This window comes from Haliaeetus albicilla, chromosome 27, assembly GCF_947461875.1.
Source record: "Haliaeetus albicilla chromosome 27, bHalAlb1.1, whole genome shotgun sequence".
Taxonomy (NCBI): Eukaryota; Metazoa; Chordata; class Aves; order Accipitriformes; family Accipitridae; genus Haliaeetus; species Haliaeetus albicilla.
Window position 1 is genome coordinate 10,381,749 of NC_091509.1, and position 20,781 is coordinate 10,402,529.

Here is a 20,781-nt window from a genome sequence, read left to right on the forward strand (position 1 = left end):
CAGCTCTGGAACGCCTTCCACAACCCCTGCCCAGAGCAGGATGATTGATTATTGTTATTAAGGCTGGAGAACAGTTTCTGTGCACATCCAGGTGGTTCAGGAGCAATTAGTCACCCACTGGCGAGGTGGGGGCCAGGCTGCCCCTCTGTCCCTGCAGAGGTGGGAGCCCTCTGTCACCCAAGCGAGGGCCCAAGGCAGCTCCTGGCACTCCTGGCACAGCCGGAGGGAGCCCTATCTCCTTGAGGGCTGTATCTGATGGGCACACTCCCTGCCAGCCCCTTCTGGTAAAGGGCAGGGCTTTGACAGAGGTGCAGCGCCAGGGCAGGGCTTGGACCTGAGCTGACTCCTGCACCCCCAGGCCATCTGATGGGGGGAAGGCAGAGGGTCTGCAGCCCCCAGCCCCATGGCAGAGATTTATCCCCATCCAGGGTGATGCAGCACCTTGTGCCTTTACATGGGGTGGGCGCAATGGAGGGGCTGAGGAGGGGAGGGGTGCTCATCCCCAGTCCTGGGGGGCCACACCAGGCACAGCTCCAGCCAGGGGCTCATCTGGCAGCACCGTGACGGCAGGGACATTGGCAGCAGACGGCTGCTGGCTGGAAAGGGGGGGCATAATGATGGTCCATCTCAGCAAAGGTAGCAGAGCATGAAAGCAATTTCACACTTTATTAGACAATTCAGGTGCTGGCTGCACAAGCCTGGAGCGAGCGCTGCTGCTGACACCTCCGCTCCTGTCTCGCAGCCCCAGGGCCACTCTCCGTGGGGCACAGCCCTCCCTCAGGCCACGCAGCACCATGCTGATCACGGCTGGCAGCACGGCAAGCGGAACCAGTGTGCGCTGCAGGGGACCAGGGTGCCGAGGCTGCGGGCTGCTTCTTGTGGGCCGCCCTGCTCCCATACACAGGCAGGCGCCTGGGAACCGTGCAGCCGGCAGGCTGGCTCTGCTCGGAGCCAGCTCAGCCTGGCAGTGGTGGTGAACTCAAGCACCATGCCTGCAAGCACAGCTCTGCTGGGGCTGGCTGTGCCCTTCAGCCCAGGGCAGCCACCCTGCTCCTGCTGGGTTCCCCTGCTCCCCTCCTTCGCTGCCCACTGCAGCCCTGCTGCACCCATACTCCCCTCCTGGCACCCCGCGGTGAGAAGACGGGTCTGGGTTTGGGAGCCTGGGCTTGGGGCTTCCCTGGCAGCTGCTTTTCTCTCGCGCCTCCCTGCCGCCTGGGTGCCCCAGCAGAGCCAGCGGGCACATCGACACCTGGGCATGCAGCCATCCTCCCCGCGATCCAGGTGTCTCCATCTGGAGATGTGCTTTGCGGCTCCCTACTCTGCCCACAGTCACCGCCGTGTCCCCAGGGACCAGCACGCCCCGCAAAGCAGGGGAAAGCGGAGTCTGACCTGCCACCATCCTGCTCTCCGGCATGTGGCCGGGCTGGCGCCCTGCACTCTGGGGACACGGCTGTGCACTGTCACACCCCACGGGTGGACACTATCCAAATGCCTGCACGTCCAGGATATGAATCAGCCCGGACGGGAGTGCAGCAGCCGCTCCTGGACAACCCGAGCTGCCCGGCAGGCTGCTCCGGCAGCCAGGCTGTGCTCGTGCCAAACCTCTTGCGGGTCGGCAGGCAGGTTGCAGTCAGCAGCGCCTGCCCGGCTCCACTGCCACCTTGCCGATCAGCCCCGGGCATGGCGAGACCCCGGCCTGGCACGCATTTCCCTCCCCCTTGCATGGCTCTGCTCCCACAGTGCCGAGACACGGCACAGCGGCGCCCGGCCGGGGTGATGCCTAACCTTGACCTGACCTCCTGGCGAGGAGCCATCGCTGCCCGGCTGACCCCCCGTGCCCCCGGCCACGAGCATGTTCCACCAGGCCAGCCAGAGCATTCCTCCTGGGAGAACCTGTCCTTGCCAGGCTATTTAAAGGCACACTTGTGCCCTTTATTCCCCTTCATGTTTAGGCTGGAAGAGCCCCATACCCTCCAGTGACTCCAAGGGGGCACCTCCAGGCTCGGGGCAGCAGCAGGTGCAACGAGTTTGGGTGAAATCACGGGAGAAGAGAGGGATGTCGGTGCCCCGTGTCCTGCAGCCAAGTATTAGGCCATGTCCTGAGGACAGACCCCATGGGGAAGGTCCCACGGCCGTCGAGGTTGGCAGCAGGACTGGTGGGTACTGCAGAGCCCAGCTCAGCCCTTTGGGTCCAAAGACTGGAGGAGCTGCACAAGCCAATTTCCCTCTTCCTAGCAGGGACACCCACAGCACGCTCCGGCCGCCGTCAGGACCTCAGGGTAGGCAGGGCACCAGTGCCACCGCCGCTGGGCAGGGTGCTGGTGCTGGCTGCCTCTTGGTGCCTCAGCTGCACCCAGCCTGAAGCACAACCGCGTTATCTGGCAGGGGGCAGGCAGCCGGTGCCTGACACAAGCAGCGTGTCCCCGGTGTGCTGCCACCTCCTGCAGAGCACCGGTGTGTGGCTCATGTATATCTCCTGGTGGGATATGCGTGGGCTCTTTCACCTTGCCCTTCATGCCTGTCAGCCCTAGCAAGCGCTGGTAGTCGGACATTTGATGGGTAGAGCGGGGACCCAGGGGAGGCAGCGGGGGTCTAGGACACCTCGCAACAGCCTGCACCCCCGTGCCGGCTGCAGGCAGGGCAAAGAGCTTCTGGCCAGCACTGACACACAGGCAGCACTGGTGGTGGCTGGAGGGAGGGAAAGGGGAGCTGTTGTTTTAGAGCACATGAAATCCAGAGTCCTGATGAGTGGGACAGAGAAAGCCCAACCAGTTTTATAAGCTGCCTATCAAGTCCTGCCTGCCGCAGGTCTCCTTCCAGCAGGCAGATCAGGGCACAGGCAGCACCAATTTCTCAGCGCTCCTTGTCCCGCTGTCACCTTTCACCCTCCAAAGGGTCCCGGGTACCTGTGGGCTACGGAGCAGGACCTGCTCGAGCCACTGACTCCTGCTGTTGCCTGCACTGGCGCAGGGCTGATTGCATCTGCGCCCCACTGAGCTCAGAGGAAGGCAACTCGGGAGGGAAATCCGACCTGATGTGATTTGATTAGGAACGGAAAAATCCAGAGGAGCTATCAGCAGCGAGCTGGAGGTGTAAGCCCTGCTGCTGCAGGGCTGGAGCTGGGGAGGGGACCCTCAGAAACACAGCCCCTGCGCAGCAGCCCTCGTCCCCACACCCTGCCCGCTTTCCCTTCCTGAGGAGCCCATCGGCCTTTCCCCAGGCTGGGAGCATCCCCAGGCTATGTCCCCATCTCCGGTGCTGCTGTCCCCTCCCAGGTTTCATGTGGGTGAGCATTTGCTTGGGGCTTTCAATGGCACCTGGGCGGAGGTAGCAAGCCCCCAGCCTCCCCACAGATAAAGTCCCAGAACCCTGCAGGTACAAAAGAGCGTGAGCCCCGCAGGCAGCTCTGCCCCAAACCAGGCACCTGGACCCATGTGTGGGGTTCACAGCGAAAGCACAGCAGCGTCTGGGGCCTGTCCCCACCTGCCTGGCACCCACCTCATCCCTCCCTACATGGTGCAAGCTTCAGTGAGGACATGCCACCTCTGCCCACCCTGCCCAGTCCGCAGCCACAGCCGCAGGGCAGCACTGCGGGAACCCACACCCAGCCACCAAAGCGCGTCCTGTGGGGAGCCCGTGGGTGGCCGAGCCTGCCGTCTCCCTGCCAGGCAGGGCGCAGGAGCCAGCACGCCAGCGCTCGCCAGTCAGGCCATTGCACCTTTGATGTGGGAAGCGGCAGGTGCCCAGGGCAGCCGGGACGACGCCAGGCTGCTGCCCCGGCGGGTGCCTCCACGCTCCGCTGCCGGCAGTGGGTGAAGGGTGGGCAGCGTGGCACCGTGGACCGAGCTCTTCCACGGAGGGAGCACGGTGCCAGTCCCTGAGGGCTGCAGCCGGGAGCTCCCGAATTCCCCTCTGACACCATGTCAGCACTGCCGTGGGCACGGCTCCCGACCCCGAGCCCCATCAGCATCACGTAACAGCACAGCATCAGAGCAAGCCATGGGGAAACTGAAGCACAGAGCTGCGACGTCTCCGTCCCCAGACTGAGCCTTAGGTCAGGGACCAACCCGCACAGGTCGATTCTCCCAAAAACCTCTTCCAGGGGGCCTGTGCTGCTAGAGAGCGCGCGTGTATCAAACCACTGGAGATTTGTGCGGGTCGGCGAGGGGGACATGGTGTCCCGAGGGCCCCCCGGAGCCGTGCTCTCCCCCCCCAGCCCCGAGCAGCACCGGCTGGGAGGGAAGCGGCGCCCAGCTCGCCTTCAGCCCCTGCCCCGGCACAGCCGTGCTCACGCCGGCCCCGCCGGCTCGGCTTGTCCCCACGCCGGCCAAGGACGCGCACGCCCCACCCGCAGCGGCGAACCCCCTCCGCAGCCTGCCAGCGCCCCCAAACCAGTGCTCCCAGTGCCGCCGCCGAGGCGCGCTGGGCGGGGCGGCTCTGCCACCTGGCGGCCGCGCTGCCACGGCGCCGGGCAGCCCCCCCATCAGCACGGGTGGGGCGGACAGACGGTGTAATAATCCATTATAATGTCAGCCTGTCCGGCACACGAAATAGCATCGGTGGTGTACAGAGCGCTCCTCGGCACCGGAGCTCAAAGCGCCTCTCAAATGGGTCAGCGGCATCAGCCCCGCTGCGGGGCGGCGGGGGGGGAAACTGAGGCCGGGAGCGATGCTCGGTGGGCGGGAGGGCTGGGGAGGACACACAGCACTCAGCCCGGCACCCATCCGTCGCGGCCGGTGCGGCCGGGCGCACGCTGACGTTGCCGTGCCCTTTAGCAGGACACGAAGGCTGTGCTGCCGAAGGGACCCCAATGGCACGGCGGGGTGGGCACCCAGGCAGGTGTGACACCCCGGTGAGAAGCCGTGCCTCTGGGGCTGCTCCGCATCGGCCTCCGCACTCAAACCAGCGATTCCCCCGAGAGCCTCTTCCCAAGAGCCCCAGATGCTCCGTGCCAGGCTGAAGACCCCCTCTGCAGCACTGCACTCTTTGCAGCTTGGTCCTGATCTAACTGGGGACGATGCTGCCTCGTCACCCCTAGGGACACTTTTGTCACTGATATGGATTTCAGCAAATCCCTAGAAAACTGCAGCCACCTGCCCTCACTCCCTCCTACGCCTCTCCTTTGTGCAAACACGTATGGGACATGGCACCCTCACGCCTACCCATCAAAACATGCCTCCTGACTGCCGTCGCTTGCACCCACATCCCCCGGGCTGTATTCTGCCACCCGCTTCCCACCACCTTCCCAGCCTGGGGCCACCACAGCCGCCCCCCTCCAGCATCGCCCGTGACGAGCCCTCGGGTGCCAAGCAGACGGCTCTCATCCCATGAAGCCTGTGCCCTTGGGTGCCGGGCTGGCCGGGCTCACACAGGCAAGCTCCAGCCCATGGGCTTCTGCAGAGGGACTGTCACCAGGTAGCTGGAGGGCACATAGCCCCTCTGGCCGTTCACATCCACCAGGCTCCACTCCTTGCTCCCCTTCTTGTCGTGCGGCTCCAGCACCACCACGGGCTGCCCTGCCTGGAGGCTCACCTCCTGCGGACTCCTGGCTGCGAAGGAGAAGCCGGCAACCACCTGTGAAAGGCAGGGGAAGGAGGGAGGAAGCCCTTGCTGGATGCAAGAGTCAAAGGGGGAAAGGACATACCTGGCAGGGCAGGACCTAGAAGGGACATGGAGGTTGTTTCCAAGAGGGCAGCACGGTACTGCCAGTGATGGAGGGACACTGGGGACCCCACCGAGCACAGTTCTCTTGCTCGGTCCACCCCTGGTCCCTGCAAGGCAGACACCAGCCTCACGGGGTACTTGGCCGGGGGCTGTGACACTCCCCTGCTAGGCACGTGGCTGCACATGTATGACCACGTGTGTGCTGGAAAAGCAGGTCCACCTTCCCACCCACATGCTGCACACGCAGGGACTAGCATGGAGCTGGTGGGGTTGCTAGGAATGGCCCTGGGGGGTGTCCCCCACTCTCACCTGGAAAGCTGGGGTGAAGGCGGCCACCTGGGGCCTGGGAGCTTCAGGTGCTGCATATGAATGTCGCCTTCCCTCTGTGCTGCTCTCCAGGGCTGGCATCTGCATCCCAGGCTGCTGGCTTTGTACCGGACAATAGGGCTGGAGTTTTCCAGCAGGCACAAACCCTCGGGGACCTGGAGGACATGCACACACACAGGTCATGGAGCCCCGCTACCTGGCACATGTAGGACTGGTTGGAGGAGAGAGGAATGACAACTCGGCTGTTGCCTGGCATGGCACAGCAGCCCTGTTCAAAGCGGTCCATCGCTAGGGGATATCCAGCAGCAAAACCCCACAAAAAGGGGTTTCAAGTGGTTTCTGCGTGCACAGGATTCTCCTTTCCCAGCCATGATGAGCCACGAGCGCTCCCTCATAGGGAAACCTGAACTTTACAGCTAATGGCTATGGGTGCAGCTGGCAAAGCAGAGGTGGGTTTGGACTGAGCAAACCCTGGAAGGGAGGACTCGGGAGGCAATGGCCCACTGTTTCATCCAAGATGAGGAAGTGGTTCGGGTTTGGTTTCTGACCCTGGTGCCGAGGCGGGGAGAGGCTCCCTGTAGTGCTCACAGTACCTCCAGCATCCACCAGCCATCTGCTCGTGTTCCCCTTAGTGTCCACACTTTGCAGCAGAGCTACAATCTGTCCCCTTTGCAAGGTCAGGTCCAAGTCTTTGCTGCCACTGATGTTGCTTGTCACTTGGTAAAGTTTGTCTGGGCCGTGCTTGCTCACAAGGGAAAGGACCTTCCGTTCCTCAGCAGGGTTCAGAGGCTGGTGGGGAGCAAGAAAGACAGGAGCACTTGATGAGACAGGCAGAAGATTGAGGCCCCCCATGTACATGTACTCTCCTTTCTGCAGGATCACATCCCAGTGAGAGGTTAGATGAGAAACTCCTTCACACTATCTGCTCTACCTCATGGTTTGGAGACGAGTGTCTAGAACCAGAAGAGCTAAGACTGTTTCATCCCTGGTTATTCCCAGCTAGCTGCTGTTGGTGGCTTGGGGGAAATACTGTGGCTGTGGCAACCCCCCCGTGCCACTTTCTGAGCCAGCCTCCACCCCAAGGAGATGTTCTGCACTGCGAAGCCACAGTCCAGCTGGACTGAGACACCCCCTTCCCAGCTCCTACCTGTGTCACACGGCTTGGTGCGACAGTCTCAAATGTCTGGCAGAAGGTACGGAGCTGAGCACCAGACTGCTGCAAGGTGTCTTCCACCATCTTCCAGAAACTGGGCAGAGGCATACGGCCATGGGGCATCTGTGAAGACAGACCCTGAGATCAGAGAGGGCCCTGGGGAGGGGAAGAATTGTGGGTAGGGTCAAAAGAAAAGGAACAGTTAGAAAAGAGGTGAGAAAGCAAGAGAACAGACCTGGCCACTAAAGATGCATCTTGCACCTAGGATGTGGTTCCCTTTGGCAAGGAGAGCTGCTGCTCTCTGGCTTTGAGCCACCTACCCTGGGCAGGGCAGTCCCGTGCAGGGCTCTTGGCCTGTACCCAGCCCAGTACAACAATCCCTGGGTCCTGCTGTCCTGCCCCAAGCCGAGTCCTTTCCACATGACTAAAAAGGGAGACAGGTGGATGTAGCTCTGGGGTAGAAGTCTGCAGCGTAAGCATCCCAGACTGAGCAAGGGGAATCCACCCTCATGACTAGGTATGTACAAGCAGTGCCTGACGGGATACTTCCATGTGGCTGCATCTTGTTCTCATCTTGGTCATGGGTCAGGCCAGGGCCATGCTTTACCCCAGGGCTCTGGACTGGCCTGACCCACCACGTTTGCAAATGTCAGGCTCAGTGAGTGCCATGCAGTGAGGAGATAATTCCCAGGGGATGGAGGTTCTAGGGATGCTCGTTCCTCAGGCTAGGAGCTGTCCTTCTCCTCCTTGCCTTCCCAGCACAGAGCTCTCGGGAGCTCAGAGTTAACACTGATCTCTCAGGCAACACATCAACAGATTACCAGTGGTGTCCTCAGAGAGAGAGCAGGCCAGTTCCTGGCACTGAAGAAGAGACAGTTTGGCTTTCCCCAGCCTAAGGGGAGATCCCTTACAAATGCTAGACAGGGAGCTGTGTGTCTGCAAGGGCAGGCTTGGGCTACAGCAAACCTTCAGTGCCCTGATGTCCAAGTGATGTTCCAAGCCTGAAGAAGGCAGGTCTGGCTCAGCACGTGCGCTGGTTTGGGCACACAGGCCAAGGGGTCACTCTCACCTGCTCTAGCTCCTTTGGTGCCTGCTGCATGACCTGGGCAGCCAAGTCCCGTTGCAGGGCACTGAAGGAGCACAGTATCTCCCCCAGGAGCTGCAGAGCCACCTGGTTGAACTGCGGGAGCTCAGCCACAAGCAGGGCGTTGATGGCGAGGTAGGTGTTCATGGCTGCCTCCTCGTCGTATGTCACGCTGCCCATCTCGCTCTTCCGCTCCTGGATCTCCTCATAGTCCAGCAGCTTGTCCAGGCGCTTCTTGACCAGCTGTTGTGGCCCCACCAGCATGTCTGAGAGGCTGCAGAGGGGCTGGCAGACCAGCCTGTCTAGCCGTCGCTTCTGTGGGGCAAGAGAACCCAATTCTCCACGTGAGCCCCCCAGACAGGCCCAGCTGTCTGCATGGGGCACTGTCTTACACAGGAGAAAAGGCTTGGGGACCTGTTGAAGGGCTTGTGCAGAGTGGGGAGCATCTGAGGCATCCTTCCCTGAAGGCACACAGGACGCCAACCAAAGCAAACCCTTGGTAGAGAGCAGTCACGCATGCCACGATTCAAAACTTGTGCTCCATGCAAATGGTCAGGTAGGACCCTCAGGCGCAAGGTCCCATGGGCCAACGGGGGTGCTGCAGTGACTGTGCCATGCAGGTGACAGTGTCCTGGTTTGACAGAGGCCCTCAGTCCAGGGTCTGTGTGGTTATCCCACGTAGCTACCCTCCCTCCCCATGCTGGCGCTCCTTGGGGATGCCAGCATCCAGGTGTGGGGTTCAGGCTGCCCTGCCACACTCCTCACTGCTTGGAAAACCTCCCTGACTGCGTTCACGGTGGCAGTCAGCACCTAAGAGGGAGTCCTGGAGAAGCAAGCAGGGGCAGTGGAAGGAGACAGATGGGGGACTCTTGGGCTCCCAAAGGCGAGTACGGATGCCCAGAAGCTGTGGGTAGGTTGGACTGGGGTTTGGCAGCAAATGCCTTGTGTGAGTCAAATAAGCAGAACGCCTGGTTTCCCACCATCCTCTGCTCCGCTGCAGCCCTGCCTGCATGGCTGGCCATGAACATGTCAGGGCCCTGAAGGCACAAATAGTCTTTAATGGCCCAGACCAGCCTCACCTGGGGCCTCCACCCACACCCCTGCCCACAGCCCATTGAAGGGCCTTGGGCTGCTGCTTGACTATTGCTGTGGGTGAGCTGATTTCTGCTTCTGTCTCCTGGGTGGACCTTGGACCTCTGCTGTAGGTAGCTCAGCTCCTGGATGGACCCCTCAGATGGACACTGCCGCTTGTCTCCAGCCCTGGATGGACTTTAGAGCTGTGTTGTAGCCATGTCTCTGCCCCTGTCTCCTTGTTTCCTGGATGGACCCTGGGATTGGTTCTTCAATTCAAGTGTCTGGGACTGCTGATGGACCCTGTTACCTGCCCCTTCGTGTTCAGGCCCCAGGAGACTGTGTCTATCGGTGAGGACACTGCCTGCTCTGGGGAACCCTCAGCTCTTGGCTACCCTGCCCTTGAGCCAGCCTCTACTGCAACCTGGCAATGCTTGGCTGCGACCCTGAAGGAGATATACATGGAAGGAGCACTCACAAACTCTGGGAAAACAGTGCAATGGAGGTATTCTGCAAAGCGTTGGTACTGCTGGGCAGGTCCCTCATTGATCTGCAGCTCACACTTGTGTGGGGTGGGCAACAGGAACGCCTGAAAGGGAGAAAGCCATCAGACCTGATCTGCAGAAGCTGCCCAACACGAGCTAACCCATCTGTAACCAATCCCTGTGCTCCCAAAGACATGCCAATGTCCCAGTCTGGGTGCTCTGTGCTAGCAGCCCAGTGGGACTGATGCTCTGGGCTACTCTTGTCTGCAAGCCAGGGAGCTCACGCAGGTGTTAACAAACCTCTCCCCTTGAGCAGAGTCATGCACTGGCTTGCAAAAGCACTCCTACCCCAGCAAGATGGCCAAGGCTGCCCTGTGGCCCCAGGCTGTCTGCCCCAGCTTGATGTTGCCTGGTGCTTTGACACTTGGGTTTGGTGGTCCAGTAGCTTTGTGGAATTTCTTGTATTTGTGTACAAAATCTTCCCCCTGCCTCTGGGTGGAGAGTGAGGCTGGTGGGAAAGGAAAGCAGCTAGGGATGGTTTGGGTGGACACCCTCCTCTGAGAGGCTTTGCTCTACTGTTAACTCTGTGGGCAGCAGCCTCCTTCCTACCTGGAGGTAGATTTTGACCCACAACCTCCAGACCCAGGGAAGGGAGCACTGAGCTCCCAGAGCCCCAGCCTGCTGCTGGTGCCAAGGGAAGCCTGGCCTCCGGCTCCTCCTGGGCTTAGCTTTGCTGCCTCTTGGAGTGCTGCTCCTGCAGTCAGTCCTGGAGCAGCAGGAGCAGTTTCTGTTTGATTCTTGTCAACCATGGCTGCCATGGGCCTCTTTTGGAGTGCCCTGATCTCTGTCCTAAATCCTGTCTTTTTGCCTGTGGTCATGTTTAGAAGACCCTTTCTTTGTAGTCTTCCTTACCACAGGAGGGACTGGAGACAGAAATATAGAAAGGGAAAGGGATTGACCCTTTGAGCAGAAGGCGGCAGCTCTGAGACCTGTGTGCTTTTCCTCAGCCCTACAGGGGCTCTTACGCAAGCAGAATTGGCTGTGATGATCTTGTACATGCCAAGATTTGCCTCTCCTTGTGGTGGAGGCACTGGTACAGACAGATGCACAATAGGGAACTGCCAGCCAGCACAGAGGCCAGGCTGTCTCTGCCCTATGAGAACATGTCTTCATCAGCTCCTCAGGATGTCTTTGAGAAGCTTTCAGAGGGAGAGAGACGCGGCATGCATGCAGCCCCACCTTCCCCCACCAGCAGCTCCTCTGAAGCTGCATCCAAGCCCCATTATGACTCCTAACCACAGCTTATTCTCTAGGCTGCCCAGCCTATTTGCAGACACTTAATGTCCTGGCTGAAGCCAAGAAGCTGGCTTACAGAGATGCAGCTTACCGAAGAGCAGTGCCAGGCAGGTCCCCAGAAGCCCTCGATGTCCCAAGGAATGGTCACACCCTGTTCCCTTAGCTGATGCCACATCTCACTGTCATACAAATTGCCATCCTCATGTTTTTTCTTCTAATCCTATTTTACCCACTCTTTGGGCTACAGGGAGTCTTTCTGTTCCCTTTTCCTCCTTCCCAATCCTATATGGGGAGCCCTTGTCAATATTTTCATGACAAGGTGTCTCTAGCCCTTGAATTGCTGCTTTCTGAACCCTCTGCCATTTCCTGAGACTTTCCTGATTATATAGTGTCTGGGGATTTCAAGTTTGGCCATTGCTCATACTTTTATTTCCCTCAGATGCCCCAAGGGATTTCCATGAGAAAATCACAGCAGCTGCTCAGCCGGGTCATCTCAGAAGGGAAGTTCATTGTTTCCCTGACTTGGGGACACTTCTGCCTTATACCTGTTATGCGAGAATTCTCAGGCTGAACAACACTTAGCCTTCTCAGCTATTTAATGCCTTGAAATAATGATCCGTTTAAGGACCAATTATTCTCAAATGATAACCAGCTCAGACTGGATCAACGAAGCTTTGACTTTGTTTTAAGCTCTGCTGGACCTGAGTGATCCTTGGATGCTGGGCAAGGCCCCAGTACAACGTCTTTAGCTGAGAGATGCAAGTCACTGAACATCCCCAGCTGACACTGGTTTCCACAGGGCTTGAAAGTATTCTGCAACCCCATGAAGCAGGTCCTGAGGCCTGGATGTGGCCCACCCCCTGCAAGTTATCAGGGTTTTACCTCTAAATGGCCGAGGTAGGATGCCACATTCTCCTTCAGTACAGCCACGCTGGACACCACACACTGGAACTTCTCCTCCAGGTCGTCGTACTCCCTGTCCTCCATCTGCAAGGCAAGGGGCAACTTATCCCCAGCACGGGCAATGCCTCGGGCAGGGCTGCTGCTCCTCACAGGGTGCTAACGTAAAAAGCAGCCAGGCACCTGCCTGAAGCTCACAGTGCTGGGGACAGGCAGGGGAGACTCCGAGAGGCTCCAGGAACCTGAAAAGGGCCAAGACCTAGGGTGCTTGGGATGCATGCAGACGCACAGTTTTTGGAGTGGTTGCGGTGCTGGGGAACACCAGGGTGTCTTTCCTGTTGCTGGGGTGCCTGAGGATCCTGTGGGTCCTTTGGGGGCCAAAGCACTCCCCTGCAGCACTCTGATGCAGGGAGCAAGGTGTGTACCTGCATCTCTCCTACCCTGCTGGTCCTTGGGATTGGGGACTAGGAGCCACCCTTAGGCTGCTCGAAAATGAGACTGTGGCTCATGTGACAGCATGGGCCACTGGGTGTCAGCATTGGCCACGTTGGCTCCGCTTGGGAGGCAGCGGAAAGGCCCAGAAATGACTCGAGGAGAGGCAGTGGGTCGGCAGGCGGTGGGGTGAGGGCTGCCCACCTTGGCCACGATGCCGGCCTCGTGCATGAAGAGCCGGCTCAGCCGTGTGGTCTTCTTGGCGATGGAGTGCGTGTTGAGGCGCGCGAAGCGGTCCCGCAGCGTCAGGTGCTCGGCCTTGTTGTATTTGGTTGCTGCCTCGGGTGAGGGCACACGAGGTGGGAGGAAAAAAGATCAGAAGAGGAAACTTCAGGGCAGCATCCTCAGCAGCCTGAGCAGGCAATGCGGGTGAGCAGCACCGAGGCCCGGAGCTGACAAGTCGTGATTAACAGGATAAGCACAACCCACATCAAAGAAGGGCAGCCTGGAGGAAAGTACTATGAAAACCAAAAAGAAGAGCAAGCTCCTGTTTGTGGGGAGCCTGATTTCTCCTATCCCAAGGGCAGGACTGTTCCTTTCATTCCCCAGCTCCAGGAATGCAGGCAGACCGGTTTTGTGCTCAGCCCCCCCCATGCCACCCTTCTCCTGCAGCCTTCAGGTCTTGCCCAGAGTGGCATTTGTAGGACCAGAGCGGTGCCAGGAGCTGCCTGCACAACTCTGCGGCTCCACTGGGCAGGATGGGTGCAGGGCAGGAAAGCTTTGAACTGACTTAAGTAGGAATTAGCACAACACCAAGGGAAGACAACTGGGCTTGGGTTGGGGCTTCCCAGACGCCGTGCCCCCTGCCTGCTCACCTACTTCTCTGCGCCGTTTGTACTCGTTGATGTTGGCGTTGACCTGGGTCATGGCACGGACGGCTGCCTGCAGGGCCGGGTAGGCGCTGGCACTGGTGGGGGTGTTCTCCAGGATCTTCCCCAGCAGCAGCGGGTATTTGGTGACCCTCTGCACGGGCATCACCAGGAAGAAGCTGAGGTCTGACGCACCCGTGTGAGGCCTGATGGAGAGGGGAATTGCTCGAGGTCGGCATGGAGATCTGCCTTCCTGCCTTGCTGCTCCTCCCAGCTTCTCTGCAAACATTTTGGAGAGAAAGCAGCACCTGTCCAGCTGCAGGGGAGATCTGCTGCCTTGGACCTGCAGGCAAGCTGTGCCCAGCAGCTGGGGGGTGGTTCTGGCTGTGAATCCCTGCTCCCTGCCAGCTGCGGGGCCACCCGCCCCCAGGAGCGCTGGCAGGGGGACGCTGTCCCCACCAGCCCTGAAGGCAGTGCCAGCCCCGGGCGGGCACCCTGCCTCCCTGAACAGTGCTGCGCTTGTCTAGCTAGGAGGCACGGGATCGGCGCTTGCTCTGGGGCAATGGAGAGGGAGGGTGTGGGCAAAGTGCAGGCAGGCTGCAGGCAGGACTCCCCTTCTACCTGCGCACAAGGTATTGCTCATTTGGGAGTCACGTAGCCTGTGCCCTGAAACAGAGAGCAGCAAATCCCAGCAGCTCTTCCACTGCCACTCGTGCTTCTCCTGGCTCCAACAGCGTTTGTGACCCCCTCAGTAGTTCAGGAGGGGTTTGGCAGGTCTCCCCGGGGCCAGCCTGTGTCTCTAGTCAAGCTGCGCAATGTGTGCTCTCCGTGGGCACAGCCTCTCAGGCTGTGGGGCAGGCAGGAGCTGCGGATGCCACCCCATCCCTTGTTTTGGGGTCCACCATAAAAGACCACCAACCTGTAGTGCCCTTGGGGCAAGTGGCCACAAGGATGCAGGACAGTCTGCCAGGGACTACACCAGGCAATGCCACAAAGTTGATGGCTGTGATATTACACTCAGCCTGGTGGCACGAACCTGTGCAGGCAGATTGTCCAGAGAGCAGAAGGGCCAGGACAGTAGGTAAAACAGGGAGAGGAAGGTGGTTGCTTCAGCAGCAGGTACCTACACTGTTGCATTCAGGGTCTCCAAGATCTCCTCCTGCAGCCTGGGGTCCTTGCGGTAGCTCTCCACCAGCAGGAGGGCATGCTCATAGCTGGCACAGTAGATCTTGTAGACAGTTTCCATCTCCTCCTTGAACTCCTGGAACAGGGTGCCTGGAGAAGGAGAGTGAGGCTGGAAAGGATGGTCCTTTCCTATTGCCTCAGAGAAAGGCAGAGCCTGCCTGAAGGGTGAAGCCAGCAGAGCAGTGCCAGCCAAACGTGCTGGGGCAGTGCCCTGCTCCACAGCCACCTCTGCCAAGCTGGGCCTGATGCTGCCCCCCACCTCACTTTCTGCAGGCTGGGCAGGTCTGCCTTGCCCCTGTGGGGTGAGCGTGGGTGGCTGCCCATGGATGGTGGTGCGCAGGCAGCAGCGCTTCCCAGAGCTGAGGGAGGTGCAGGAGGTGTCAGGGTGGGTGGGCTGGGGGCTGCACCCAGGCACAGCGCTGGGCAGTGGCACTGCCAGCACCAGCAAAGGCATGGATGGGCGCGGGTCAGCTCTCTGTGCTGCACCACTTACTGATGCAGAGCAGCTGCTCGTGCTCCTGAGTGGCCGTGGCCTCGAGACCCTTCAGAAACCGTCTGGAGACATGGAGGATGTCGTCTGTGTTAGAGAAAAGTCCTTCCAGGTCAAGATCAGGCAGCTGAAGGGAACAAAGATGCCCCAGGGTAAGCCGAATACAACAGACAGAGGTGGATCGTGTGTTCTGGAGGCACTCGCCCTCCTGAGCACTCGTGTCCTCCCAGCTGCCCCATGCGACACCTGAGGAACTGGAGCGGTGCTCTGTTTCAGGAGGCACTGAAGATGCTGAGACCTGGCTGTGCTCCTGAGCTGGGCAATGAGGCCTTTTCATGTTACAGATGCAGGGTTACAGCCATAGGACACTGGGTCAGACCCAATGTCCATCTAATTCAAGACCTTGGCGGATCAGGGGAGCCCAGGAAGGTGTAAGGTGAGCATGTGTGACCTCCCTGGAATGATCTGGGCATCTCACAGCTCTTGACAGATTCACCCCACAGTCCCCAGCCCCTGGGTGGGGAGACGTACCCCATCTCACCTGCTTCTTCTGGAGGTGCGCCCGGATGTCCGACACGCAGAGCTGGATGTTGTGGACATAGCTGGCCTCAGTGGTGATGAGCTCCTCCACGGCCAGCTGCTGGCTCAGCTCCATCCTGTTGCAGGGCTTCACCTCCTCGTAGATGGCCTCTTCAGTTTCAGCTGCGTCCTCGGCATCGGGGTCTGCCCCACAGGCGCTTGCCATCTTGGCGGCACACTCTGCAGGGGGTGGCAAGGGGGTTAGGGACAGGCTGTGGCAAGGGCAGCCTCGGGACTGGTGCTCCAGTGCCTAACCCAGCTCAGTGCCCCTGCTCCCTCCCCAGGGATACTCAAGCCATCTGCATTACAAGCAAGGTGTGGATGATGCTCCAAAACCATAAAACCATAAAGCACTGCAAGCCAGGAGCTGGCTGTGGAGGGCAGGCACCCACACGTGGCAGGCGAGGACTTGCCACACACACGTGCCCAAACGACCACGTGCAGGGCCAGGGTGCAGGCAAGGGCAGCCCCAGCTGCAGGCTCACCCAGCCTGGGACTGTGCAGGGGCTGGTCCCCGAGGGCAGAGTGGGGTTTGCCACCTCTGCCCCTGCTCCTCGCTGCCAAGGCTAGCTGTTCCCTCCCTGCCTTGGCTGTTGGTGCCTGGCACATTGCCTTGTGTTCAAGAGTCCTATTCAAAGTACAAAGAGTGTTTTCGCAGTGCTTGAACAAGAGACGTTTCTGTGGCACGGAGAACTGGCTTAGAAGTGACGGGGATGGGGGGAGAAGTGGGCAAAGCTGTGGGTGCCTCTGCCAGAGACGCTGGCAGCCCCCATTGCACAATGCCCATGCCCTGCCCAGCACAGCCTGCTCCTCTCTCCTCTCTGCCTGTGGAGAGCTTGAAAAATCAGAGCTGATTCATGCCATTTCCTTCTCAGGGAACATCCTCTGCTCTAACTGATAATGAGGAGGATGGAGCAGCTCCCAAAGCATCACAGATAGTGCTCAGTCCCAGGCAGGAGGCCTTGAGAGAGAGGCACAGCACAGCCCACACCAGCCCAGCACACAGCTCGGCTGGACCCAGACCCCAGCTGGGAGCAGGGAGGGATGCTGCCAGGCCGCCTGCCTGTGGAGGCTGCAGAGGAGGTGAAGAGCCAACGCAGCATAGAGATGGCTTGGCAAGATAAAATCGAGACGGCACAAGCAGCGGCACAGGGAGGGAGGCTCTGCCTCTGCCCTCCACTGCCTGCCCAGCCAGTGCCAACATCCACACCCAACCATTAGCCAGACTGCGACGTGCCAGGCGCTCCCTTCGCAGGCTGCAGCCCCAGGTGCCTGCAGCGGGAGCAGGGAGCGGGGCTGGCAGGACAGCCCGAGCCTCTTCTGGGGAAGGGTCCAGTTAACAAGCGGGTGATGCAGTTGCGAGCACCGGGCAGGGTGAACGTCCTCTCCTGGCACGTGCCCACTGCTGCGCTGGAGAAGAGCTGGGCTTGGCACAGCAAGCAAACGCCACGTGAGAAGGTATGAGACCTCTGCCTGCCTTACAGGGGCACATGACCCTGTCAGCTGTCATCCCTGCCCTCTGCGGATTTGGCTGCTGCCCGCGCCTGTGGCATGGCGCCGGCTGCTATGGGACATGGGGAGTAGGAGACACTTTCCTGCTTCCCTTTGGGTCCTTCCGAGAAGGATGCCCATCAAGGGCTGTTGGACGAGCCCAGCATCCTCCGCCTGGGGGTGACAGCAAAATCCTTGCTCAGAGGAAGGGCTGCGGTGGAGGCAGGTGGAAAGCCGTGATCTGAGACACCCCCTGAGCCCTGGAGAGATCCCCTGCAGCTTGGGGGCATGCGGGCAGTGGGGCCTCACTGCTCCCTGCGCCAGCATCCCCCAGAGCACACAGCTGCTTTGGGGGGCTGCCCCCCAGCTGGGGAAACCTCTTCCCCCCCCCTCCCCCTGGCCCGAAACACCAGAGGAACAAGGGAATTGCGCAGAACTAAAAGGAATCCTTTCAGGGCAGCGTTGGACCAGGCGGAGAGAGCAGGAGCAGGTTTCATTCCCACAGCTCTCCTCCCAGGCAGCTGCCTGCCATCGACATGTCACTGCCGCCTCGGTGGCTCCCAGCATCCCCGTCTGTAACGCGGGGCCCGGGCAGCGTCCCCAGCCAGCACCGAGACCCGCAACGCCGGGGACGCCGCCGCAAGCCGGGCCGGGGGGCTACCGGCTCCGGGCCCGCAGCTCCCCGAGGAACAGGCTCCGGCACGGCCGTGCCACCCCCCCCCCCCCGCCCCGGCTCCCCACGCTGCTCCGGCCCCGGCGTCACCTCCGCGCCCCGAAACGCCGCCGCCCCGGCTCTTACCTTGCGGCGGAGGCAGGGGCCGCTCTCCCGCTGCCTGCGGCAAGTTAACGATAAACCCGCTGGGGCGCCGCAGCCCGGGGCGGCAGGGCCGAGCGTGGGCAGGACGGGCCGAGCCCACGGTACCGGGTGACGGCAGCCGGGCTCCTTTACCGCCGCTGAGCTCGGCCCCCGCCGCCCCACCCGGTCAGCGCCGGTCAGATGAGCGGCGACGCGCTCCCTGCGCAAGCCCAGCGGCGGAGCGGAGGGGGGGGGGCTGGCAGCCGGGCTGGCGGCGGGGGCTCACCGCCGGCAGCCGGACCCGGCCGGGGGGGGACGACGACGACGGGGAGCTGGGGAAAGCGAGCCGGGGCAGTCGCTGCGGGGGCGGCGGGCGGGGAGGGCTCTCAGCTGCAAAAGCAGGTGGTCGTCTCCCCCCCCCGAGCGCTGTACCTGGGTCTGTGGTAGCCCCTGGCATCGCAGCGGCAGCGCCCCCCCCCCCCCCCATTTTCCCCCTTGTCCATCCTCAGACCGTGGGGCAGCGCGGTGGCCTGGTGGCCTGCGGCCGGGCAGCAGCTCTGGCTGGAGGGCAGGGGACGCACCGGCTCGTTTCTGCCCTAAATAAACAGGGACAAGCCCGCTGTGTCTTCTTTATGGCCTTGCTATGGCTCCGGTGTGCGGCTGCCTCAGCGCTAGCTTGGGGAGGCCGGTTGGTGCCCTGGTGCTCCCACAGCCCATCCATGAATGCACAGGTTCCCCCCACGTTATCCCGCAGGCAGGCCGGCCCCTCTGCTCTGCCATCGCTTCCCAGCTGCTCAGCCCCAGAAGAGGGTTCGGAGCAAACAGAAGCAAAAATATATAACTGAGGAAGCAGTTGCACAGATTGGGCCATTGGGAGCTAGTTAGTTGCTCTTTGGCGTGAAGTTGGTTTTTTTGCTCGTGAGGTGTTTGCATCCTTATAAACAAGCTATTGAGAGGAGAGAGGCTGATCTGCAGCCAGCTCCCGCAGCTGGGAGCTCGGCCTCGGCCTGGCCACAGGGAGGGGGCAGTGGCACCTGTGTTTTTTCAGGCTGACCCACAGTGTCCAAAAAGTGTCACAGTAAAAAGGACTCAGTCTTTCAGTGACTCACGCAGGTCACAGGCAATGTCTGTGTCTAGAACCAAACCACCCCACAGGTCAGGACGAGCTCTCCGGCACAGCCCTTCCTCTGGGTCCATTTCTGAGGGTGCAAGCCAGCCCCCCCAGCTGAGGTGTGGGGGCTGGGCAGGGCAGCACGGGGGCCCCCACACATCTGCCCCACTGGCTCCCACCCAGTGCTGTTGGTGCCAGGATGGCCAGCCTGCCCTGCTGCCTTCCCTGCCTGCATCCCATCCTGCCCGCAGAGAGCCTGGGTGCAGCTCATGGGGCTGTGCCGGGGTGCCCGAGCCAAGAGCATGAAACCACCCTCCCTTGTCCCTGCGCTGGAGGGATGCTGCAGCACACAGGAGCGGTTGCGGATGGATAAGCTGGGCAGCAACACGGCAAGAAGAGCCAATGATGGGAAGAGGCAGAAGCATTAACACCCAGGCAGGTCTTTGCGGGAGAAGCCAACGCACAGTGATGTCCCCTGGCTGGGTGGGTGGCTGGGGTAAAGCCACCCCACAAGAATGGTTCCCAGGCTGGCCCATGCTGTATGGGCTTAGGGAGAGACACGTGGCCACAGGAGAGATCCTCACATGGCTGGGTAGCAAGAGCTTTACCTGGCTGTGGCCCTGGGGACACAGATGTTGTCCTTCCTCCCTTGCAGTTGGCAGCAGGGATTCAGTCCTCACCCAGGCGCTTTCTGAAACAGCAAAACACCTGGCTGGGCGGCCTTTAGGCTGGCATCGCAGCAATGTCAGGAGTTCCCCAGCTCCATCCTTGGGCAGGCGCTCTTACTGCTGCGTCCAGCAAAGCCATCACCCCTCAAGGCACGTCACTGCCAGTTTGCTCCCAACAGCATCTTGCGGCTGATCACGCCAGGGTAGGAACCACGTTCCTGCGGCTGCCGAGGGGGTCCCGGCAGGGCAGCGCTCCTGCCTCGGACAGTGTCCTCGCCTCACTGGGGACAGCACAGCAGGGCAGCATCCCTCGCCACCCGCTCCGCCCCGGCCGGCTCACACCATGGGTGTTGCCTCCGGCATATTTCCCATTCCAGTCCGCTTTTTCAGACACTGGGTAACCTGGTTCTGGCGAGTTCTTTGCAGAATGGCCTCGCTGTTGAGCCCTGCGGGAGTGGCTGACGCCTTCTTCCCCCCGGTGCAAGCCGTTTCCTTCCTGCCGTGCCACTGGCCCCACACTGCTCCCGTCCAGCCCCAGGGCTGGGGCTGCTGCGGCTCTGCTTGGCTCACTCGAGTGGCTTGGGGACCGGGAGCAGTGTCACAGTGCTGTCACCACTCCAGGGCTTCCCAGGGAGTTGTGAGAGTAGGCTGGCTGCCCTGGGCTGGCTCTCCTTACAAGGGAAAAGCAAATAGGCGCTGGCTGGTCGAGCACAATTGTTTGTGTCCCAGGGCGAGGTGTTGTGCTCAGGTTAAGCTAAGCTAAAGGGTCCCAGCGAGGTGGGCTGTCCCCTGGCAGTCTTGGCATCGGCACTCTTATGGGCAGCCAGCACTCCCACCCTGCCAACATGAAACCTGGCAGGGGGTGGCAGGGCGTGGGACCACGTGTGGGACTGCCTCCTCCCGCAACAGAGCCAGGTTTGTGTAAACTCATTGCAAAACTGTTTTTACAGGATGCTTCTTGTAGGGCAAGAGTGAGCTACCTTCACAGCACCACCTGGCCCTTTTCATACCCACTGCCACGGCAGGAGTGCTCTGCCGGCTCTTTTCTGGCAGTATTTAAGAAAAAAACCAACCCCAAGCTGCTGGTGCTGGACAAGGTCCGCCTGTGACACTCCTTGTGTGACAATCACATGCCCAGTCCAGAGGCTGGAGAAACACCTGCTTGATGGTGCTGGGCTCT

At 60.8% G+C, this 20,781-nt stretch overlaps 1 protein-coding gene across 3 annotated transcripts; it reads right to left on the reverse strand.

The window, feature by feature from the left end:
- Positions 1-637: 637 nt before the first annotated feature.
- ARHGEF37 (Rho guanine nucleotide exchange factor 37) lies at positions 638-19,810 on the reverse strand. Of its 3 annotated transcripts, none has more exons than XR_011322511.1 (13): positions 15,498-15,744; positions 14,960-15,083; positions 14,409-14,556; positions 13,288-13,487; positions 12,617-12,747; positions 11,963-12,067; positions 9,778-9,888; positions 8,214-8,543; positions 7,139-7,267; positions 6,585-6,780; positions 5,974-6,146; positions 3,953-5,574; positions 638-3,912 (listed from the first exon to the last, which is right to left on the reverse strand). XR_011322511.1 is itself a non-coding variant. In XM_069773172.1 (13 exons), exons 2-13 carry the CDS (start codon positions 15,699-15,701, stop codon positions 5,365-5,367), a joined length of 2,061 nt encoding a protein of 686 aa, XP_069629273.1. In that variant the 5' UTR covers positions 15,702-15,715; positions 19,542-19,810; the 3' UTR covers positions 638-5,364. The 3 variants fall into 3 exon arrangements, 2 of the variants coding, with proteins under 2 accessions (XP_069629273.1, XP_069629272.1); XM_069773172.1 differs by adding an exon at positions 19,542-19,810 and having other exon boundaries at positions 638-5,574; positions 15,498-15,715; XM_069773171.1 differs by adding an exon at positions 17,826-17,841 and having other exon boundaries at positions 638-5,574; positions 15,498-15,715.
- Between the last annotated feature and the right edge of the window lie 971 nt (positions 19,811-20,781).

Bases quoted from the DNA above. Each gene is read 5' to 3' on its own strand.
- ARHGEF37 (XM_069773172.1), bottom strand. From the start codon at position 15,701: ATGGCAAGCGCCTGTGGGGCAGACCCCGATGCCGAGGACGCAGCTGAA. The intron at 6,781-7,138 runs GTAGGAGCTGGG...GCTCCCCACCAG, and splicing joins CACCAAGCCGTGTGACACAG to CCTCTGAACCCTGCTGAGGA. The intron at 5,575-5,973 runs GTGAGAGTGGGG...TGCCTTTCACAG, and splicing joins CCTTCACCCCAGCTTTCCAG to GTGGTTGCCGGCTTCTCCTT.